Source organism: Anomalospiza imberbis, chromosome 18 (assembly GCF_031753505.1).
Source record: "Anomalospiza imberbis isolate Cuckoo-Finch-1a 21T00152 chromosome 18, ASM3175350v1, whole genome shotgun sequence".
Classification (NCBI taxonomy): domain Eukaryota; kingdom Metazoa; phylum Chordata; class Aves; order Passeriformes; family Viduidae; genus Anomalospiza; species Anomalospiza imberbis.
In genome coordinates this window covers 3111440-3135754 of record NC_089698.1, presented here as the reverse complement: position 1 = coordinate 3135754, position 24315 = coordinate 3111440, and the positions used below count along the sequence as shown (strand labels likewise).

The 24315-nt window shown below is 45.4% G+C and overlaps 2 protein-coding genes across 7 annotated transcripts in view; one reads left to right on the top strand and one right to left on the bottom strand.

Annotated features, from left to right (window-relative positions):
- Positions 1–9: 9 nt before the first annotated feature.
- MORN3 (MORN repeat containing 3) overlaps positions 10–24315 on the top strand; it is a 24784-nt gene continuing 478 nt past the window's right edge. The window contains exons 1-7 of one of the 4 annotated variants that reach the window (XR_011004916.1): positions 10–39; positions 1475–1582; positions 9562–9717; positions 10424–10581; positions 11981–12140; positions 14778–14962; positions 16749–16943. Coding sequence is in view for 3 of the 4 variants with exons in the window: in XM_068208471.1 (XP_068064572.1) it covers positions 9573–9717; positions 10424–10581; positions 11981–12140; positions 14778–14962; positions 16749–16817 (717 nt within the window). In the remaining variant the exon portion in view is untranslated. Of the gene's footprint in view, positions 40–1474; positions 1583–6837; positions 6990–7116; positions 7216–9561; positions 9718–10423; positions 10582–11980; positions 12141–14777; positions 14963–16748; positions 18313–24315 lie in introns of those variants that run through there. The other 3 variants (XM_068208471.1, XM_068208472.1, XM_068208473.1) reach the window with 3 other exon arrangements.
- LOC137484551 (calcium release-activated calcium channel protein 1) overlaps positions 17341–24315 on the bottom strand; it is a 19346-nt gene continuing 12371 nt past the window's right edge. For 2 of the 3 annotated variants that reach the window (XM_068208467.1, XM_068208468.1), the window contains exon 2: positions 17341–20631. In XM_068208467.1, coding sequence (XP_068064568.1) covers positions 20065–20631 — 567 coding nt within the window. In that variant the 3' untranslated portion in view covers positions 17341–20064. Of the gene's footprint in view, positions 20664–20961; positions 22100–24315 lie in introns of those variants that run through there. The other variant, XM_068208469.1, reaches the window with a different exon arrangement.

The following is a 24315-nucleotide window of genomic DNA, read 5'->3' as shown; positions in this document are numbered from 1 at the left end:
CCCTGCCCACCCACCCGCCTCACGGGAGGGAGCCGGCAGGTGGGGCAGCGCTCCGCTCCGAGCTGCCCTCGGGCCGGCATGTCCCTCAGGTCAGGGCTCCCCTCAGGCCCGGGCCCGGGCTCCCCTCCCGCGGTGGCCCCCCTCGGGCCCGGGCTCCCCTCCCGCGGTGGCCCCCCTCGGGCCCGGGCTCCCCTCCCGCGGTGGCCCCCCTCGGGCCCGGGCTCCCCTCCCGCGGTGGCCCCCCTCGGGCCCGGGATCCCCTCCCGCGGTGGCCCCCCTCGGGCCCGGGATCCCCTCCCGCGGTGGCCCCCCTCGGGCCCGGGATCCCCTCCCGCGGTGGCCCCCCTCGGGCCCGGGATCCCCTCCCGCGGTGGCCCCCCTCAGGCACAGCCCCCGTCAGGCCTGTGCTCTCCTCAGGCCAAAGCTCCCCTCAGATGGGGAGGGTCCCCTCGGCTCTGTCACCCGCCCTGCTCCGGTCACCTCCTGGAGGCCCTGCAGCTCTCCTGCGCTCCCTTGTGTCGTGGCAGCACCTGAAGTGCTCCGTGCTGTGACATGGAAGCATCTTGCTGCCCTTTAAGGGTGGTTCATCACACATGGAGCTGAGAGTGAAGATAAAATCCTCCGCTGCACAGCGCCAGCCCCCTCAGAGAATTCTGGCGGCTGAATCTGAGGCAGCCTCAGCCCTGCAGCTGCCTGGACCTTGGTCACAGGTCCTTGGTATCAGAGAAGATGACAAGAGGATTCCCGATGTCTTTATTTTTACAATAATTGCCCACTCAGCAGCTGGACTGGCCAGTTGTGAGCTGGGCCTGATGTTCTGGGGCAGGGTGGGAAGAGTTGTAAACTCACATCCTGTGAGTTTCATGGGCAAGGGTAGAAATTGGCAAAGAGGAAGAAAAAAGGAAGGGGAAGGAAGCAATTTTAAAAAAATGGTACAAGGGAGAGGACAGGGGAGAAGCGAAGCCAAAGTAAAAACACGAATGCAATGCTGTCTTTTCATAAGGAGTCTATGTAAGATCCCGTTTCTTTGATTTTCATGTAAACAACCAAAAACTTTGGGTGTAGAGACACTCCTCAATGTTCTTGCTGTCCCTGGTCCTTCTCTAGGTCCACCGTTTGACTTTTTGTTTCTTTTTTTCATACATTTGTGGGTGGACACCTGAAATGCTGTCGATGACCTTCTGCATTCAGTTTCCAGAGAAACCCTCTCAGAACTTGCAGTGGTTTGGGATTTCTGCTGGTTTAAGAACCACCAACCCCAGGGATGTTGCATTGTCCCTGCTGCTTCTCCAGTTGAGGCCGTGAGTGTCCAGAGATCAAACACGTGTTGTGGCAGGTCTTGGTAATCCTGAAGAAGAAAAATAAACTAATCGACATAATAGAAATGTCACAGGAATTTGCTATGTCTATATTCAATTTTTCCTGGATTCTAGCATTTGTCCACAATCCTATGTAACAGGACTTTATGTTACAGGAGGCCTGGATTTTGGATTACAGACTTTAGAAGAGGGAGGATCACATCTCAGATCAGAGCATTAACTCTGCGCTGGATACGTGCCAAAACTTTCCAGTTCACCACAAGGTTGGAATACTCCCTGCCAGCAAAGTTATTTTTCCTTCCCACATGAAAACATTCCCTCCACCTTTGCAGTTCTCTGTCAGCTCAGTTTATCACAGAGCCACCCCTGAGATGTAGCTGCATCTTACCCCTTGCTGTTGAGGCTGGGGTGCTGACACCCTCCTGCAGATCTGGGGGAATCCAGAAAGGAAAAACACTTCAACATTTGTAGGATTGCTTGTGTCAGTTCAGGAAAAGGTGGTTTTGGAAGACATCCTAAATTGTTGATAACCCTTAAAAGTGTTCCTTTCGCTGCTGATCTGTAAGCCTCAAAGGAGCAGAAGGAAACTCTTCTCAGACATCAGTATTTGTCCTGGGCTGGAATTCTGCAGGCTGATGACATTTCATTAGGGCTGTGGTTGATGTTTCACATACAAAGGCAGGAAATGTGCATTTCCCACTCAGAGCCCTGCTGCGCTGGCCCCAGAGCTCTCCCAGAACACCAAGGGATTTATCCCAAACTTCCTACCTCTCCCCTACACCTCTTGACAAGGAACAATTCTTACACATGTTGTGGCTGTGCATAATAATTACCTCAAAAGATTTCTTTCAACTTTTTAACTAAGCCATGCTAATTAATATTCATTCAAGAAATCTGCATTTTCTTTCAAACAGAAATCACAAAAACATTTAGTTAAGCACAAACAATGGGAGTGTAGCAGGGCTGGCCTTACCGCTGGTTCTGCATTATTTAACCTTGCACCATTACAAAATACTTCAGAATTACCTGTAAGCTCTCCCCACCTCCTGGGAGGCTGTAGCTCTTTGCATAATCTCATTATTTCAATCACATCTTTGTGAACAAAACCAAAGCAAGCTGAGATAACAGTGATCCCCTCATCCCTGGATGGGGAGCAGGGCTCTGTGCAGCTGATGCTCGGGACTCCCACACCTTGCCTGTCTTTCACTTGTGGCAACACATGAGGAATGGTGCTTTTCCTCTGGATTTCAATATTTTATGATCATTTTTCAAGGTATTTTGCTGGTTTCAATGGCTGTCTTCTGCTGCCAGAGATCACCTAAGGCCATTGCACAGCAAATTTACAAACATGAAATCTCTGGTTTGCCTTTACCTTAATTAATCCCCAACTCACCAACCTTTCACTTCCAGAAAACGTATCTAAGAAATTGAGTTCATAAATCAAGTTAAGGATCACAGTGAAATTGTGACTGTTTGTTCTCTGGGTGTTAGATTTTGAGTACACATATATAAGTAGAGGCACATGTGAGCTCCTTTCCTTGACCCTCAGACTGAATGCAAATTCCATTCATTCTTTCCTCTTAAGGTAATTGAGGCTGTTCCCTTTGATGCTTTTCCCCTGTCCTAGAAATGCAGATTATTTCCAGCACAGCAAATGAGAAAAAGCACAAAATATAAATGTAGATGAGTCTCTATTCTAACACCAGGTGACAATAAGCCGTGATAAATAGAATACTTGGCACATGTTTCAGCTGGAGATTCATACTGCTGATTCATCTTGTATCCATCTGGATTTATCCCTCAATTAAGGAATAAAGTAAGGACTTGAAGTGAGGCATTAGCTCAAGTATGGCCAAATTTATCTGCCTCCAATGATAGTAAGAGTCTTGCAAAACACTCCATGGTCAGCAAATAATTCTCAGCTTTGGGTGACTTCAGGAATTAACACCATAACTTTACCTTTAAATCTCTACCTTGTTGCAGGTATTTAAGCAGAGAGCAAGAGCTGTAAATCTGCAGCAGCAGGAACTCTTGGGGAGAGGGTATCTGGTGTCAGCTTCCAGGACTTCAGCCTTTCAGTTTGCATGACTATCTAAGTGCCTGAACATTCCAGATAACCCAGGGGTTTAACTTTAGGTTGTTTTGATGTAAAACCAACATGGTTTTTATCTTGAGAGAACTGCTCCCAGCAAAAAGGAGGGAAGAATTTTAAATGCTTTCCCACAAGGCTGCCTCTTAAGCCAGAGCAACCAGGTGAAGTTTACACCTCAAACCTTTCACTTCAATCCCTCCTAAATCCTACTAATGACAATTCTTTGAGCACAGTGGTGGGGATGCTCCTTCAGCTCACCAACACAGGCTTGGTCGGAGTCCAAGACCCTCCCACCTCTTCCCTGGCTTTTCTTTTGAATATAGCGGCAATAAAACACACATCTGAGCATCCCACTTCCACAGTATGTTGTTGTCACACTCTTCACCTTTAAAGAATTCCAACATATGTTTCCCTAAATGCTTTTTCTCTATTTATTCTACGAAGTTCCCAGAATAAATTTAATTTATTGATTCTGACAGTTTTCAGTTGGTTTGGACGTTTCACTTGGGTGATTCCCCAAGCTTAGTGCAAGCAAACTCAGCTTGAAGCAGCTGTCCCCTTTCACTGCAAAAATGATTGGTTTCAGATGTAGAATACTGAGGGCCTTGGGCTATATTTAATATTAAAAAATAGCATTTTTTTTAAATCCTACCCTTAAAAGTGAAAAAAATGAAAGTGCATCATATGTCATAGGACCTTGCTGCAGAAAGGTGTTTCTGGGCATGTTTCCATGCACAAACTCCCAATGCTTTGTTTGCTCTTCAGTGTGTCCAGCCTGGAAGTGGAGTTCATTGCAATGAACTGTGTTGGCAGAATAATGGGCTGAATTACAGCATCATTTACATGGACAGATTGAAAAGCTTCCTTTCAGTCTTAATAAATGTAAGGTTTGATCAACTGTCAGACCACTAAAGCAGCAACAGTACAAGAAGCAGCAGAACTGAAGCCCTGGCACTGCCTGGTGAAAGTTTTGCTGTTGTTCCTTGGTGTCAGTGGCCAGTGCCTGTCAGAGTGAAACAAGAAAAAGAAACCAAACAGCCAAGAAGTGTAGCCGGGGCCAAATTTTGGCTGGCAAGGCTGGAGCAAGGGGAATTGTGTCAAGGAAAACCCAAATTCTCCTCCTAGCATATCATAGCTTGAGTTTTCGACCCTGCTCTTCATAGTGGCCTCACTTGTGCCTGGAAACAACTGCCCTTGGGAGAGGAAGAGAGTTTGGTTAGGACATTTCTGGGTTAGTTTGAGTTTATGTCTCACTCTTTGACTGAGTTATATATTCTAGATATATCTAAAACCCTTTACAAAAATTTTCCCCACTTCCTAGTTACTAAGGGGGTTCCTTCTCTCAAAATGGAATGACATTTTCTAAGTAAAATTTCATTTGAAGTGAGTGAAAAGAACTTTCTGATAAAACTTCAAATATCACCACCTTCTCTTCAAGCTGGTCTAATTTTGTCTTTTTTTGTAAGAAGAATATGCTTATATTTTCCCACTCTGTACCTTTGTAATACAAAAAAGGTGTAGAATGATATTATCAAGTGACAAAATAATTAAGTATGATTCAAATGTTTATATCTGAACTAAGAAAACTGGAGATGGGAATCACACACAGTCTCTTCCTAGATAAATGTCTTTGTGAAGCCTCCTTGGAGGGGGCAGGAGGGTCTGTGAGGGTGCTGATAACCCACTCTGGGACCACAGAAGTAAAACAACAAACACACAGAGACCGGAAGCAGAAGAATTTAAAATGAGCAGCTCCGAAATGGAGGCAGCACCCTCTGTCATATCCAGATACAGAGATGTTTGCAGAGACAGTTTTTGATCTCAATTTGTGAATTTTAAACTGTTGCTAAAATATTTTTATTCTTTTAAAGTTTTTAATGTTTTCAAATATATATTACTTTTCAGATATGTATGTAAATTCTGGTTAGCAGAAGCTGTGTTTAGGTGTGACATAGTTTAGACTTGCAGATCAAAAACCTCAGGCAGCCCTTGCCCTTTAAAAACAGGCAAGTAAAATGGTCTGAATTAGCTAATTATTTTAATTGCCAATCTCTCAATTAAGTGCAGTGCTGTATAGGGGCTGAAATAATAAAAATAGTTTATACTATTCCAGAGAGGGCTGTTTCTGGTTGTAATTTCAGGCTGTAGATTTTGGGCTGCAATAAGCATTTTTTCTTCTCCCTCATGGGTTTCTTTATTTCCTCCCCAAACCTCTGTCCTCACTCCAGCCCTTACAACTGGCCATGGTGAAACACAGGAATGATTGTCTTCAGTCATTCTTAGGCTCTGCCCCAAACCAGGACACATTAACATGAGTGACTGTGAATAAATATTTCCTGGATATCTTCATCTCATTTTTAATAACAGGAGACATTTTTTCTTGTATAAGTATTTGGTCAGCTCCCATGGTTTTCTCTCTCTCTCTCTCTCTCTCTCTCTTTTTTTTTTTTTTTTCCCTGCTTAAATAAGTCTTTAAGTTCTGCCTCTCCTACATCTCTGGAAATGCTTGCTAGCAGCTGCCATCTTCCCAGTTCATCTAATCTAACACAAGAAATTCCATGTGTGTATTTTCCCTTGGTACAGATCTCCCTCCATCATTTCCACACCAGCTCATGTTGTCTGTGGAGCACCTCTTCCTTCCCTCCACTTCATTTTCCTACACCTGATTTCCCAGGCAGTGGCATGTCTCCTTTGGCTCCATGACCCTTACATGTGCCATGGGAAATTGAATATTTGCCTTTAGTCGCATTCACACTTGGAATAAATCCATTCTCTGTCCTGTCTGAGCATGGACACAACGTTTAAGCCACATTCAATGCCACAGATATCGAAGATGGCAAAGGAACGCCCGTCAGGGACGACTGAGCTGTATCTCATCTTTACAGAGGCAGCTGCTTTGTTTCATCACAAGATTTCCCACCTGCCTCAACATTTTTACCTTACAGCCTGCAGAGTTGTGCACAAAAAATGTGGTAAATGGATGAGAATCAAATGCATTTGGCTCATGGGAGTCGTACAAGAGCTGTGGTGTGATACTAGAAATGTGCACAGTCAATTACCCGTTAGGGAAGATGATTACAGACACCCATAAGGCCAGAGTGGCAATCCCTGCTCGCCATGGCTGTGGAAGAAATGTAATGGATGAGGGAATTACTGTCAGGTTTATTCAGATTTCTCCTTTAAGACCGCTGATGTGCATTTTCAAGGGCTTTCTCCTGTTTCTCCTGACATTTGCAAGGCTGATTTATTTGTTACTCATCGGTGCTGTGATCAGTGCTTTCATTTCCAGCCTTCTGCTGCCGGGCATATGAACGACCAACCAGAGGTGAAACAGTCGTTGCTTATTAGCACTTTATATTTTGCTGGAACATCCCGAGCTCAGCAGCAGCACAGCGCTGTGTGTGCCCGGTGGCTCCGGCTCCATCCCCGGTGCTCAGCGAGGGGACCAGCGTGAGATGCCGTGTCCCAGCACATCTCTGTCCGCCCGGGGCCGCTGCCGTGGCCCTTAGCGCTGGAGTTTGGCACGTTGCTATGGCGACCCCGCCGCCGCAGGCAGCGCCGAGCCGCCCCCAGCACAGGTCGGTGTCCGCGGTTCGGCCCTCGGCGTCGGGGGCGGCGGGAGAGCGGCGGCCGCGCTCCAGGGTGCTCCGTAAACCGGGCTGTGGGCTTTCCCCGTCGGCCGCTGGCACCGCTGCCCTCCTGCCCGGCTCCCGCTGGGGAGGAGCAGCAACAGGCGCCCTGAGCATTCCGCTCGCAGACAGCGCCCTGCGGGCCAGGAGGGCAGGGGGTGACTCCGCTCCGCTGGTGGGTGCTGGCAAAGGGACCCCGCTGCAGGGCAGTGCCATGGTGCTGGGTCACGGCAAGGGCTGAGCTCAGCCGGGGCATCCTCGGGGCCGGGGGCAGTCAGGCAGGGTGCACGGGGGTGCGATGCCAGGCAGGGTTCTGCCAGGGACAGTCTGCAGCCAGGTGTGTTTCCCTCCTTGCTCTTCATTAAGTTAAGATGTAAGATGTGAAAAAGTAGGTGCACCGCATTGCTCTGAAGTTCCGCAAAGAGCCAGGGGAAAAAATGGGCTTCCAGTAGGGCCGTGCAGACTAAAGCTGCATTTTACCAGAGTCCCGACCAAAGTCGCAGAGCAGCGTCTGGAGGGGGACGCGAGGGTCTGTACGAGCCTCATCCCCAAGCGCCGCGGCAGAGGCGCACGGGAGCAGTAGCGTCCCGCCCTCCACATCGAGAGCTGCAACCGGAGCGACTCTGCACCTCCTGCCTCTCGCTGCCAGCCTCCCCGCGCCCTGCGAGTGGGCGGCTAAAAACATCCAGGGAGGCGAATACCGACTGCGTTATCACTTACGCAAACCTGGCATCGCTGACGTAAATTTAGAAGGGGATTCAGCAAATAAAGGCGGCTCCCGGCAGCCCGCATTACCTCGGGTACTCTGCGCGGGCTGTGCCTCGCAGGACACGACGAGCAGATGGGGCTGCCCCCGCAGCTGGGAATCCTCCCTGGGGTTTGTAAATCCTAAGCTTTGACTTAAAGAAGTGGTGGGATGTGTTGGTGGGAAAGCGATGCTCCCATCTGGCAGGGATAGTGAAGAGACTTCTTGTCACAGGCATGTGATGCTCAGAGGTCATGGCCAGTGTCAGGGTGGGTACAGGTTGTTGTAGCTCGGCTCTTCTGGTTCCCCAGAGAGGGTAGGACAGGCTCAAGCCAGCAAAGAGTGGCACAGTGTCCTGAAAAAAACCAGCCCTTGGCAAATATTGGCAAGACCCCCTTCTCCAGGAGCTGCAGCACTCAAAAATGAGGAAGAAACTCAGCAGTTCTAGTGTATCCTGTGTTGGCATTGCTGGAAAAACATCCTCTGTGGTGGGCTGTGACGCCACCGTACCGAGGGACAGATCCTGTCCTCGGTGTCCTTTAACCAAGACTCTTTCTGGACACAGAAGTACTTTTATTTAGCAATGCTATCCTTCCAAATAGCTGTTGACCATTTCCCACAGCTGGAAAATGCAGAACTAAGGTTGAACTCTAACAGTATTTTCTTAGTTAGAATTTCTAGCTTTGATTTCCTAGCAAGGACCTAAATCACCTTTCTTTCCCCCTCTCCTGCCAAGGCCCAGGTTTTTTCCTCTGCTGGGCTCCCCGGCACCCGCAGCACAGCAGGAACCAGAGCTTTGCTCTGCCGAGAAGGGAGACGCAGCAAAATCATTCGAAATGGCTCAGCCCAGCGGATCAGGACAGAAGGGGGAGCCCAGGCGACAAAGTCAGAGAGCATCCCACCCTGCCGAGCTCCAGCCGAGCTCTGGATGTTAACGGCATTCATAGAAACTTGCTTTTGTTTCTACATCCACCTTTTGGCTTTTGTTTATGATTTATAGGAGACCATTCTCACCTCCGAGTCTGTGCCGAATTCCCACTGTGCTCAACAGCAGTTCCATTGGCAATGCTCAGAAATCACCACTATGCTGCACTCCACCATTGTCGTCTGTATTTATGAGGCAAAATATCTCTTTTTCCCTCCTCTTCCCCCACACTGACCCTTTCCCTCCAGGCCTCCAACACCCAAATCACCCCCACTGTGCTTTCCATGCCTGCTGTTCCTGCTTTAAACCCATGTAACCTGTGGAGTCACCCCAGAAGTCACCCCCTTGACGACTTGATGGGCTGGCGAGCACCTGGCCTGCCCTGGGCAAGTCCACAGCCTCCTGGGAGAGGGAAACGTTGTGGTTTCAACCCCTTCTAATAAGGCATCTGGCGGACTGATCTTTTTAGCAGCAAAGGAGCCTGAACTGCATTACTGCTGGGGTATGAAGTGTCCCAGCTCCAGATGGGCCTCAGGAACACTGGACAACTTCCCTGACCCATTCCATCAGCTGCATGGAGGAGATGCCCTTCCCTGCACTCCCCAAGATCTCTGGCAGATGCAGAGATCAATGCCCACCACAAACCTGACCTGCTGAGATTTATTTAACATTTCCTCACAGGCTGGGCTATGCTATGAGCCCATTTTCACATAGTGCTGGTTTGTACTTCAGTATCTTCAGTTGCCTCCTGTTTGTTGTATCTCTGTGCATGGCTCACAAATACTGTTCTGCCTGTACCTGCCTCAGTACTTTCTAATTTATTGCTGATAATAATTTGTTTTCTTCTCCAGATACCAGCAATATGCCTGTTATAAAGTACCCAAGGGTTAGAGACCCTCTCTTTTATGAATGGGACAGGAAAGCCCAGAAATGTGGATTAAGACACACAATTTATGCTGTAAATGGGGATCAGTATACTGGAGAATGGCTGGACAACTTGAAACATGGTAAGATAGATAATTCTGAGATAAAATAGCAACTTAGATGTCCTTACAAATGTTCCTAGGGACAGGAAGTGGTCAGTGGTTCTATGTGCTCTATATGCTTCTGGAGAACATTCATTCATGTAGGACTGTATGTTCACACACACACACACATATTTGATATATGTAATGCAAAAATGCAGAAACATTTCTAATAGATAACTTGAAGAGCTTTTGCATGCATGCAGGGGCGACTACCTGAACTATCTCTATTACAGATGTTTAAAAATCCTTTCCAAATAACAGCAAACTGCAGTCAGCTCCATGTACTGGGATGTTTCCTGGCTGCACAGTCCCTGGAGCTCTCTCAGCTCCTGACTTGGTTCCAGGAATCTTAATTTATTCCCAAGATGTGGCAGGGCCTGCAGGGGACAGAGCAGGAGAAGGAGACCCTGTCCAAGCTAGGAGCAGCCAGAGCAGGACAGATTTGTTTACAAGCACTAAACTGATGTTTGGAAAGATTTCAGTGCATTCAGCAGAGGCCACACAGGAAGCCCCTGATCAAGATTAACGATGGTTCCAACTTGGGAAGCTAAACTGAATCCCAGACACAAGCCTGACTTTGTGCAGGGAGTGCTGCCCTGCCTGGGATGGAGCAGGAAGGGCAGTGCTGTGCACCCTTCTCCTAACCATGATGGTCTCCCTGTCATTCCTCTTGTTTGTTAAACAGGTAAAGGCACCCAGATTTGGAAAAGCACAGGAGCTATTTACAGTGGTGACTGGAAGTTTGGGAAGCGGGATGGTTATGGCTCATACAGCATTCTTGACCCAGTGACCAAGGAATACAAGAGGGTGTACACAGGCTGGTGGGAAAATGACCGAAGAGGTGTAAGTGAGATTTTCTGCCAGCAGTGGGGCAGTGGGACCCAAAACACGGGGAATCGTTGGGTGCACATGTTCAAGAAAATTACTTAAAATCCTAACTTTCGCAATACTGAGACTGAATTGAATGGTCAAGACTCAAAATCCAACATTTTTATGGGAGTGCCATCTCCTTCCTGGAGAGGGCATCATTTCCACCCATCTGCTGGTTACCAGGCTACAGCCCTGAGCTCCTACCGGCTGCCTCAGAGCAGTGGTTACTGCTCAGACTCACCTGCAGCTTGGCCAAGCACGATGGGAGGTTTCACATCCTGTTCTTAATCCTCCCCACCCATCCCTTTCATTACTCTTGTCCTTGAACAAGTGAGAGGAACCTGTATTATAAGCACTGCCAGAAAATGCACCTTCTTCTGGGAGTTTTACAGCATAATAGGCAAATAACTTGAGTTCTTTTGGAAATTAAGCCTGTCACATAAATCAGTTTTTTCCTAAAATGAATATAATGAGAAAGTCATCTGGTGGAAGTGACTGCAATGTAATGTGCAAAATCCTTGTAGGAACGTTTTTGGATCTGCCAATGGAAACTTTGTGTTTGTCTTTGTGTCTGCTCTTAAATTAAACTCATCTCCACCAACGCTTTTAATGGGCATGTGGCTCCATGGCTCCTGTCTCTTGGAGGGAGCTTCCCTTCCTGTTCTTTAAGGTTAGATTTTCCATAACTGAGCTTTGGTGAAAGATTTATAATGACATCCAAATATCACTAGGGTTGGGTTTTCTTCTAAAAAAGTTTCTCCCTTACATCCATGCAGTTTAACAAAATTAATACTCAGAAAAATAATTTGTTTCCAGAACTGGTTTTATTATTTGTTCAGAGAAAAAAGAACACTTTATTCCTATGGGAAAATGTGTTAGTGATATGGAAATATTTCTTATTGGTATCACTCCCTGGCATAGGGGGTACCTCCGGACTTTTCTTAATGGCAAACATACATGTAAAACAAGCAAGGGGTGGAGCTGCCCAGCCTGGGACACACTGAGCTGGAAACGTTGTCATGGTTGAAAGACATGAAATCCCCGTGTTGAGAGACACATCCTTTAATGCTGCCTATCCCCAGGCAGGTTTATATACTTGTAAAGCCCGCTTTTAGCTAAATATTAGCAGCAATCATGCCAATAATAACACATGGAGATATAAACCCAAGGTTTTGTCAAAGGAGTAAAACTGTTTGCCAAAAAAATCCCGTACTACCACATCTCATTTCCTTCAGCACGAGCTGGGCTGCCAGCAGTCATGTGTAAGAGTAATAAACAAAGGAATATTCTATCAAAGTGATGTCCCAGAATTGAACACTGACCCCTTTGAATAGAGCAGCTCCTAACCAGCCATCTCTGTGCTGCTGTCCAGGGCCAGGGGATGTTCTTTTACCCCAACGGGGAGCTCTACGAGGGCGAGTGGAGCAATGGTTTGCGGAGCGGCTGGGGAAAGATGCACTACAAGGACGGCTCCATCTACGAGGGACAGTGGCTGACGGATCAGCCCAACGGGCAAGGCCTGCTGCGGCTCCGTAAGTACGACCACCCTCACCCTGCCCCCTCCAAGCTCTTTGGTGTCGTGCTGCTCTCCGGGTGTCTCTGCCGTCCAGATTTCTGTGCTACACTGCAGCCTTGCAGCAGGACTGCAGCCGCTCCGTGTCATCCCTCCCCTCCTGGTCTGGAGAGGGAGGCAGCACAGGCTGAGCAAAGGCCGGTGCTGCACTGCTCAAGCCCATAAGCCCACACGCATGAAAGCTTACTTTTGCTGTGATTTACATTTAAATGACTGGGATGGTTCGGGTTAGAGATAATATACTGTTGGGTCAGAGAAGAGCAAATCTCTCTTTTCAAGGCAGGCACTTTGCCAGACAGGCTTTCTAGCTCTGAATACGAAAGAAGAGTTCAGTTTCCAGCACAGGAAAAAAAAAACCCACAACAACATAGTTTTCTTTTTGAGTTCACTCCATCCCCTCTGTCTGCTTCTGACAGTGGCTTGTGTTGAGTGAACACAGAGGTTTCATTAGTACACAATCCTTTTCCATAAATAACACCAAGTACATCATGGATTGGGAATGTTAGGGCCAATCTCAGCATAAATACAGAAATTTAATTTTTTCCCTTTTATTTTCCTTGTAGTTTAACACATTTTTCCCCAAAGCCAATAATCCCAAAAATCTCTGCAATACCAGGCACAGCATTCCAAGAATATCTGAATAAATATTATCTCCACATTATTATTCATTTATTCTATCTTTTTTTTTGCTTGAAAGTGATCTCAAGGCTAGTAATTAGCTAAGCAAAGCAGCTGGGAGGAATGAGCCTGACCTTCTCTGCACACCACATGCATGACTGTGCTCTCTCTGCTGACTGTAAAGTCGCTTTGGACTGATGGCTCATCTGGATGAAATCAGCACCTGCTTCCAGGGGGAATCTTGCACTGATCTGCTGTGCTCCTGTCAAAGGCCCTGTTAGTTATAAACTAACAGCCCCTGCAGGCTGAGCTGTGGCTGATACACCATTTCAGAGCCCAGTTGCCTCCAGCCTAGCCTGCAACTGATTGTTAGCTGGATTCCTTTTGGTTAAAATTAGCCGGAGCAATTATTTCATACCCACAAGCTTAATGCATTCAGCTCAGCTGCTGGAAGTGCGCCCACGTGCCGGCAGCTTTGCCATGTGAAAGAAAAGGAGTTCTTCAGTGGAGGTCACGATGAGCTGCAGCTCAAGATTAAATTGCTTGTAGTGGCAGCGTGCCCAGTGAGGGTGAGCTTGGATGAGAGCACTGCACTGATCTGCTGCCTCTGCTACATCCATTCCCCAGCAGCTTTGTACCAGAGCACTTCACATCCACAAGGATCATGGTTGTGAGCAACACAGCCTCAGGTGCTCTGGGAGGAGAGCAGATGGGACCAGCCAGGCACCACAGTGCAGTCAGAGTGTTCATTGCCCCCTCCTTGCAGCCAGGACTGTGGTTTTGGTGGTTTCTCACTTGTTGGTGGCTGGAGTGCAGAAGCTGAGCTGCTCTCAGCCATGGACAATGCAGCCTGGTGTTGCAGGTAAGCACAAAACCAGATCAAAGTTGCAGATAACCATCACCACAGCTCCAGCCTGTACACCAGACCCTGCCTGAGCAGACCAGCAGCCACATTCTCTGGAAGCCTTTTTGGTTTTCCCCTCTTCCCTTACAGTATCCTGGCAGGCCCCAGCTATCTCTGCAGCACTGTGTGGGGTGCCCTGGTATTTCAGCCACTTCTTGTGATGAAGAGTGGCAGAGTTCAGCTGAGACTCAAAGGTATTTCCATTAACATGGTCAGAAATCCCCATGGGTTTGGGCTTAGAATCACTGTATGTAGGAAAAGGGGTGAGCAGAGGACTCTCCTAGTGACAGCAGGGTGGTCTGGATCTATCCCAGCCCCAGCATCAGCATCAGTATGATGCCCTTTCTCAACCAGCATCCATGGATGAGGCTGCTCTCTTCCCCTTGTAGCTCTGCTTTCCCTGTTAGTGATGGATGGGTGGATTCCTGGAGAGCAGCAGAGAGCCCAAAAAAAACCCTCTCTCAGCTTGCAGGAAAATGCCAAGAGAAGCAGTACAGCTGGAAAAACAGCCTGTAACTGACTGCCAGAACTGTTCAGACTCTTGCAGCAATTCTCACCCCGTAATTCATTGAGGAAAAACTTAACTAAAAGTATTCTTTGAAATCAAGATTATTTTTACTGGACAGCAATCAGTGCTCTGTTCCTTGCCCAGACAAGCAAACCTCTTCAAGCCAGAGATCCTGTGTGATTTGTTGCAGTGACAAATCTGAAACTTGTGTCCTGTAATTTTTCATGTTGTGAAGAGTGACTCAGGGACCAGTCCCATACCTTGAGCACACTGGCTCCTTGTGTCAGCAAAAAATGAGTATCACTGTGAGAACAAAGCGGGTGAGCAGGGTCCTGCTTCTAAATGAGCAAGCGTGGGCTCCTTCTGCAACATTTTCTCCCTCTGTGGCACAGCAAATGGAACACTGCAAAATCAAAATGACACACAGTACCACAGCCACCTTGAAATTACTAAGAGGAGCCAAACACATGATCTTCTCTGCTGGTTTGCTCCGTTGATTGATTTAATGTGTAACCCCTTAACACAATGGTGCAAATTTCAAGGTCTGTTCATGTATTTAATTGCAGCAAATGGAAATCGGTACGAAGGAGGTTGGAAAGATGGCAAGAAGCATGGCCCAGGGAAATACTTCTACCCAGATAAGGGACAGCTGTTAGAAGGCATCTGGGTAGCAGATGTACCAAAGTGTGGAGTTCTGGTTGACTTTGGCAGAGATTACGCTCCAGCCCCTACTCAGTTTCCACTCCCAGAGGTAATTGCTTGGAAATGTTGGTGTTTGCATTCATCAGTGCTCGGGTCAGCTCTCCAGGTAGCATTTCACTTCTCAAGAGATTTCCCCCATGGGGTGTGTGCTCAGTCTTTTGGCCAGCAGCATCCTAAATGGCCCCACAGGGACTAACAGCTCATGCAGCCTCTGCTGGAGCCTCCCAATTGCCTACATCTGAAAAAATGCAGTTCTCATGCACCAGAACTGCTCAGAGACCTGATGCAGCACAAAGGAAATGGGGACAATACAGGCACAGACAATAGTGGGATTTGTGTCAAGAACAAATTATTTCACCAAGCCCAACTGCTGAGGCTGAGCAGATCCTGCAGGAACCTCAGCAGCTGCAGGGCCAACAGCAGCTCTCTCCCCCAAGTCAGGGGCTCACCACTGTGCCCGGCAGCCCTGGGGGCAGAGGGATGTGTGAGGGTTCCCACCTGGGCCCAAGGTGGGGAGATGGTGTCCTAGAGCCCACATCCTCTGCTCCTCTTTTCCCTTGATTGACACACACAGCAGAGGAAGAGCCAGGCCCTATCCCCATCCCAAAGATTTGGTAAGACACAAAGACACACTGGGCCATCAGCCTGGCAGTCACTTGGTCCTTGCGCAATCACTTTGGTGGACAGGAGAGCCTGTCCCCAGCTCTGTGCCCTTGGAGAAAGAGGAAATGGGAATGAGCAGTGAACAGATGTGACTCCAAGTGAGAGCTGGCCCTAAGAGTCTCAGCTTGAACCCTCATGGTCTGCAAACCACAGACGTGAAACAAAATGGTCAGAGCAGGATGGGCTGGGGCAGCTCCCCTTCAGTTAGAGCCAAGCAGAACCACCCTGGATAATCACAGCTCACCACTGTGCTCCAGTAGCACAGGGAATAGCACAGCCTCGTGGCAGGTAAAGCCACCCACCATCCTCTGGCCCAGGGACACAGCTGTTCAACGAGACACCAGGCACATGCAGCCTTCCAAAGCTCACAGCTGTTACATCTTCATTGCCCCTATCTTTTCAAATCTGTTTTCTATAGCCAAAGGCCCTCTAAACACAGTTTTGAGCCAGTTAATCCTGTAAGTACCAGGCACACCCACAGCAGTGCAGAATAATAAACCCCAAATACCCATCAGAGAAAAACAATCTCTATTTTGCAAAAAGAGTGAAAGGAGCAGCACTTCTGTGGCTAAAAATATTTACTGTATGTGGTTTGTCAAAGGTCATTGAGAAGAGCCTCAACAATCCAACAGCCTGGGATGAACTACTGGTACACTAAGGCAGGATGCGCAAGTCTGGCTGTTTATTTAAATCCCTGAAGACCAAGTGATGATCAAATTCTCTTCTGCACTATAAGCAAAAACAAAGCATCAACTTTCACTGCTGTTATTGTGCTTTCAATGGGTTGATCTCAATTTGTTGATCTCAGAATATGAAGTAATAGATAAAAGGAGAAAAAGTGAATTCAAGTTTTCATAAACTTTTGTCACCACCACCCCTGTTATTAAAATTATAGGTGAGGCCCAACAGGCTACAAATCAAAGCCACTTTTGCCCAAGAGTGTCTTTTGTTAAAGTCACTCACACTGAGCTATTTCAAGGAGATAAAGTGATGTTCAGCACACTAATAAAATTAGGGAAATGTAGTTGTTTCTAAATAATTTAAAGGCTGCAATATGAGCTGAAGTCCTGATATGTGGGAGACTCTCCAATAATGCTCAAGAAACTAAGATCTAGAAAACCTTAAGCTTCTTCAATTACACTGCATAACTGATTTGTATTCTTTTCATTTAGATTGAACTACATGATCCAGCTGGTGTTTTAGCAGAGGCCAGGGCAATGTTTGATGACAGCCGTAATTAACAACCAGATATTGAAGAAAAAAAAATTTAAGAACACGATCCTGGGTTACTTATTCCTTCGAGTGTCAAACCCACACCGTGGTTTTCGTGTTGTGGTCTGCCTCACCCTTTCCTCAAGGCTGTTCAGGTATACTTTCCTCTGCAGGTGGCTTTGCTCAGTAGCCTCCTCCCACCCCCATTATTTTGGAAAAGAAAGGAAAAAAAAAAATGAATGGGAAAAAAACCAAAAGACAAGCACCAAAACGCTGTAGGGACAGGCAGAGTGAGTCTCTGCTCAGCTCCTCTTATTCCTCCTGCTAAGAAATCACACTCCTGGTGGTCTCAAGGCCTTTGCTTCAGAGAAGGAGGGTTTCTAGTATGTGTTTTAAAAGCATATAGAAAAGTACAATCAAGTAATTGTGTCCTCCACTCCCCACAAACATAGCCCAACACATACCTGTGACCCCAAATGCCTTTTGAAGTTACAACAGATCATGTTTCAGTTGGTAAGTCTATTTAAGGCCTCTAGATAAAAAATAATCCACAACAATTGAGTATATTTTATTCCATGAAAGTATTTTATACCCAAATAAGTGATATACAATAACCAATGTTTAAAATGATTGAGGTAAATGCCTAACATCATTAGTATAAATAAGGGATAAAAAATTTTAAGTGCACTCAATGCTTAGATCCACGTTTGTGTCTGGTTACTGCCTGGGTACACAGTAACAAAGGTACCCAAGGAGTAACTTTCATGACCATTTCCACAGGTGGAAAATGACAAAGATATACTAGATATCATGGCTTAAAGTGCAGCAAATAGTCAGAAAATTAGCTGTAATACCAGTGCCATTAGCTCAGAGCCTACCAGCTTGAGAAAACTAAAAATAAGCATGTCCCACTAGCTTCTAATTCTGTGTGTCTTAAACAAGAAGAAAATCCCACACTTCTTAGTCACTTTGTAAAAGATCCACAAATCAAAGAAAAATTCAGCTACTTATCCAGAACAGCAAAGAATTTTACAAAACAAACTTGGAAAACTGATTTTCTGAACTTCCATTCAGAACCATATAACTTCTAAATACAAAATTTACAGACAGAAGTAAAATTTTTACACCTGACCACACCCTTCCAATCAGTTGCTCTGGTGTAAATACCAGGTCAGGTTTTCTGCCTTTAGTGGGGGATTTTAGGGGTCTGTTTCCCCAAGACAGACCCCGTAAAGTTCTGTCTTAGATGGGAAAACACATTTTGTGCCTACTACCAACATTTTGTGGTTTGGAATGCTGCTTCCTTATTGCCTTCACTAAAGCAATGCTTCCAGGGCTCCATGAACAAACACCTGTGAGTCTGTACTTACAATCCTCACCATCAGATTTACATCAGGAATAGAATATATTTGAAGCATGTAATGGCAGAGCTGAGAAAATCCAGTTTGGCCTCTGTATGCCAGGACTTTCACTTCACAGGTGAAAACACTAAGTAGAAAGCTGTTTGCTGCTTGTGAACCACAACTGCTGCTGAAAAAAAACAGAGACCGGCAGGTTTTTGGTTTTGGTTTTTTTTTACAGTTATGTTTTTAGAATACAAAGGCACCACAGGTGACCTTGTCAACACTTTGCACTGCAGTGCTGCTGACAGGAGAGATCAGCTCCCATCTGCTTCAGTAGTAACCACACTGCACCTGAATTCCACAGGCACTTTGTGCAGATCGCAAGAATGCTGGAATAACCTGAGATGGAGGTTGGTGTGAGAGACCACATTCAGCCCAGGCTGTCAGGCATGGCTCCACTGGACTGTCACAGTCCCTCCTGTCTCATGGCAAAATCCCAGGTTTCTATTCCACAGTGATAGCTATGACTACTGATAGCTAGTTTGGTTTTTTTTTTCCCCTTTGGCGTGAAACTTGTCTCGGTTGTGTTCAATAAACAGCTTTTAACTATTAAAGCCCAAAGCTACTCTACAGAAGAACTGTACTCCAAAAAATTAAACTCCTAGACATAGCCAGAATTACTGAAGCAGCCCAGGACAACTGCTGGAATCTTTCTTGGCCAAACCTCTTCTCTAGGAGACCAAATGCAGGTTTTTGCTTAGAGGAAATGAACAACACAGTAGCTCTGCTGTCACAGAGGTGTCTGAAAGAAAGCAGCAGTATTAATTACAAATAACCTACTTTCATAAATAAATATACATCAAGAAAAGTTGTCTTCCAGATCCTTTGGAAGCAAAAATGTATAATGAGTTATTAAATACAACACTTCAGCAAGGAGAACACTTTTCTAAACAGGGAAGACCAAGGCATAGCTAATTACTTGGGAATCCAACACAGAGAAAGCACCTTTTGCTGCTTGCTTCTGAGGATTTATTAAAAATATATTTTCAATATAAAAGTATAAAATAATTACTACTTTGGCTTGGAAAAAAAAACAGCAGTGGTTCTGATTTTCAAGCAAAAAAATAACTATCCAGTGATAATTTCCATCTAGTTCCTTCAGGATTCTTAAAAGAGAAACAGGCAAATCTATCTCTCCAGATAATATGTGCCAGCTCATGAGAACTTTAAAACAGTTATTGCTTTTATTTTCTTCCATGGAAGAGAAGAGTTGAGTCTTATTCCTACTCATGTGGCCACACCACTTCGCAGTAAGTCTAGTCCTGGGTGTTTAGCAAGTTACAAAATGTGTAAGTGCCATAGGAAAAAGGCACTGGAAAAATCAGCAAAGTAATAATTACTTGGCAGCAAAACATACTGGGGAAAGTGCTGGGAAAGCTTTCACTCCTACCATCTGTCAGGCTTTCCAGGGAGAGCAGCGCTAGCACCGAAACCAAGCGCTAATTGCTGCATGTCCCAAGTAATTTGTATCATGCCACGCAATATGGATAGGACAAGCAGTATCTTCTAGTAAATGCCAACATCAGATAAACAGAGAAAAAAAATCCACAACTTCTCTATCCATTCCTAACAAATATCCAAATGTACAATGTTATTTTCCATGTATTTATACAGCCAACACTCAGCATTAACGAGAAAGATGCGAGACAGTGTTCACAGGAGGAGGGCTGCACACGCAGTGCACTCACACCCCACCGTCCATTCCTTCAGATAGCAAAACTTGTATGAAAGGAACATTTTTTCCTTCTCTAAAGGGTTAGAACAATATTTATAATTATTCTTTAAATGGTAATCAGCAGTTCGACCAGTTCATCCACAGGGAGTCACCATAAGGCAGGAGCAGAATAGTGGATTTATTTTCTTAAGCACAGGTTTACACAAAATTGGTGACGGCTGAGGTGACAGCATCACCTCTGTGATCCAGCTGATCCTGGAGCCGTGCAAATTCAGCAAGTTCATTGAGTTCCTGAAACTGCCTGTCTGTTTTGTGGCTCACCAGTGACCTGTAGAAGTGGACTGCAAACACAATGAAAATCAATCCAAAGGGCACCATAATGGACGTCGATGCAATGGCTGCTGCCTGTCCTGACGTGATGGTAGAACTGTTGCTCTGTGGGGTGTTGTCAGTTTTCTTCTTTAAAGGAAGGAACTTCACCCAGCATAGTAACACCACTTCTGCAAGAAAGAGCAAAGTCCCAATGACGGTGGAAAACGCCCACGCGAGCTCAATGTGCCGGTGCATGCGCTCGTGAGGAGATTCCTTGACAGAGTTGAGGTTATGCACATTGCTAACAGCCTCTATGTTTGGAAGGATGCACGTACTTATCATGAGTGCAAAAAGGTGAACTGCAACAAGCACAGTAGTGCAGGCACTGAAGGCTATCAAGAGCCCCTGAGGATAGTCGTGGTCTGGGTCAAGCTGAACTTCCACCATAGCCACCTGAAAAGGAAGCGGGAGAAAGATGCAGTTACCTGTTACTAGAGGGTACAAGGAAAAATGACATATTATAGTTTTGGTTATAATGAAGAAATTAATTTATTTCTCTGACTTTAATAATTTATAGTTCTTAAAAGGTGCCAGTGGATTGGAGGGTGAACGTGCTACCTCTCCAACGACACTGGACAAACTACCAGTCTATTAAATTTTTCCACCTCTATGAAAGAATGCAAAACAATAAGTTGTTTACAGAAAGTTGTGTGAAAAAGTTCTCTACAAGAATATAAACTGAGAAAGCTTTAGAAAATCCTAAGAAATCAAGGTAACAGTTACCTACATCTTATATTATTTGACCATAGTTATTCAAAGTTTACGTCATGTTTCTGGATGATCATCTGATCCAAACAAAGTAAGTCTGTATTTACATTTCTCTTCATGTCAATCTGCACCCTCTTCACTAGGTCCAAATTTAGGTCTGAGCTATCAAGCAAAGGCCACTGTTTTCACAGTTATTGTCCTGTTGTAGAGCAAACCCACAACCACCTTGCCTCCTCCAGCTCATGCCAGCAAAACAGCTGACCCTTATGAACAGCATACTTGGACTCCTTAAGTTAAATATTTCTTCTTTTGTGTTATATTGAAGACACAGCTTTTGATCTTTACTTAAGAAGTTTTTTGAAGTATCTGTGAAAGGCTGCGAAGGCAGGAGACTGCCTGAAACAACCTCGGTGGTCCTTTCCCCTTGGATATTTGGGTTTAAGTTCTAAAGTGCAGAAACCTTTCATGAGAAAGATCACCTTTCCATGGGGCTCTCAGCTATATTCTTCCACTCGAGTATTTAAACAGACTCTGGAACACAGACTCAAAAGGTGAGTTTCCACAATGCCCATGGCAGCCAAGCAAGCCTGTTGAAGGCTGGAGGAAAGACAGTGTCTCCAGAAAAGATAACACAGTGCTCCCAGGCATCACTGCTCCCCCAAAGATGAGCCTACTCATGAAGATGTTCCAACCCTCCACTACCACATGCAGCCATGACCTTCTTGTAACCTTGGATCTCCAAGCATGCCTGTGCCTAAGGAGTAAAAAATCAGCATTAAGTAACAGCGCTAGGAAACGCATAAAACCAACTGGGATATTTCTGACAAATAAAATGAATCAGAATGCCTTTCAGCTGGTTTTAGAACTGCCAGGTGGTTTTGTGCATATGTGCAATTGATCAGTGACATTAATCCCAACAGCTCTCCTGAAATGATCTTTCCTGATAAATTTGCCTTTCAGACAAAGGACAGTTCCAAAGAGGGAATAATGCACCAAGGTCTCTAAGTTCAGTGCTCTTTCTCAAAGGAACTCATTAAACAGAGAAAATACAGGTAAAATGCAGAGGAAAAAAACCTGACAATACTCTGAAATATAAACACATCAAGCTGATAGGAAGAAAGATTCATGGGTAACATGGATGCAGGGAAGCATTGAAAGCAGGGCTCAAAGACAGCTGCAAAAGCAGCAGGAACATTCAAACCTCACTATTTTGCAGGGGCTGAGCCAAGCTAACCTAGTCCCGGATCCCATCTGAGGCATGTTCCAGGACACCAGAACTCTTAATCACTAATGCACCCAATATATTAAGGCAACCCAGGGTTTTGCTCAGACATGTTTCAACAGGCATTCAAGGCCATTTGCCAATTGTTTAATTCCTTTATTGAAAGCTTTTATTGTCATAAGCCTAACAACCCAGCCAACTAGCAAGCAGTTTCCAAGTGTTCTGAGAAACTCAACAAGAAATTATATTAATGCATATACAGTCCTTGCTCGAGGATTTAAAAATACCATATTTCAGCTGTGGGAAACTTCATGATTGAGAGGATAAACATTTGCTTGTCAGGTTCCTCTTCTGCAGGATTGCTTGTTAAGTCGCAATGTACTCGTGGGATGTTGGGCTTCCTGTGTTTTTCACAGAACAATTGCAATCCTTCACCACTGAGGATTAATTTTCATACTTAAAGATTTTTCTTGTAAGTCTTCTGCTGTGCCTAGACTCAAAGCCATGCAGCATGACAAGACACTTTAATCCTTTATCCTAGTTCTTGGTATGATAATATAAACATGGCACTAAAGAGCTTCATGAGATGAAGACTTTATTTTCTTTTAAGAACTGATTGTATTTAGTTTGCCAAACATTGAAGACATTTTATAATTCCATTTATCAACGCCTCCATACTAATGATATCAAGCATCTGATTTTGAGCTCCTTGTGTTCATGTCTGGCAGAGTAACCCCAGCCTGACCCGTAAGTGAAAAATCAGTTCATGTTTTCTGTTTCCTCAAACTCTCAGCAAAGCTAATTTGGGAACTCTTTCAGTGTAAACTAGCAGAAAAACTGCCAACTCTTTTCAGCTCCGAGTTTACTTCCTGGGCCAAGCTTGAGCCAGGCACCTAAAACAAAACCTTAATTTTTCACCATGAGGGCCTGTGCCTGTTTTCTAACAGCAATGCAAAGCGTCAGAAGTTCTTCCCTCCTTTGCTCATGCTGCAATTTCAAAATAAACAGATCACAACTGCTCTTGTAAAGTAATACCTGCAAGAACAGGGCCCTGATGAGGTCACCTGATATGATTCAAATTCATACAAAGCCTGAACTCACAGGTAGGTGCTGACATTCCAGGCAGGATATGTTCCTGCTCTACTTGTTCAGATGAGCTGCTCAGGGCAGGAGCTGTCGTCAGTGGCTGCACACTTTCCAATACAACACTTTTAGCACCTTATGCTTCACCACTTTCAAAGCTTCTCTGAACACTTGCTGCGTGATTTGACTGTGCAGCTGCTGTGCTGCAAGTGCCCTGCCTTGCTGCGTAATCACAGCGTAACGTGGGCTGGAAGACACCTCAAGAGGTCATCTGGGCTAATCCCTGGTTCAAAGAAGAGCTAACTTTAACTTCAGATCATCCTACAGATATGACTGACAGATTTACTATGGCTCTTGACAAAGCTGTACATCTGAAGTACAGCTTCTTGACAAAACTACAGGACTCGTGACATTAGGACACGAGACTGAAGCTCTCATAATCCTAAAAATGGTGGGCATTCAGATGTTTTTAGAAGATAACTGAATTTTGGCACATAACCGTGTTAAGCCTTCAACAGTCCTGGATTTCAGAGTCACGGCAGCCTGATTACTACCATATTGCAGGAAATTTAACAACTTGCCCTCAAGAAAAATCTGCACTCCAACTTCTTTTTAAGTTCAATATAGTGACTGAGTTAATTTCACTTACTTATTCATAAGGCTCCCATGTCTTATTAGACCAGAGTGACTTAAATAAAGGCCCTGCTTTTAAATTAAAATCACAGGCTTACATCTTTTTTCAGATCAGTAGACAGTGCTCTCTACAGAAAAGGAAATAAAATGCCTTATCTCAAGTAAATCTGTATAATCTATGAGCTAATATTTATTATTTACTGCCTCTCCTCCCCTTCCCCACAAAGATGCCTCTGAGCTCAGGTTGGTGGGAATATAACCCTGTACTGGGACTGAACTGCATTTTATACAGTCTAGCACGTCAGGAATGGCTTAAAAGAAAGCTGTGTTGATCAAACATCACAACTGCATTTTTGAGGGCCCATCCATCATTGCTTGTCTATGGGTGGGACCGCAGAGGAAACTCAATAATGAGCTGAGTGTCAGAGCAT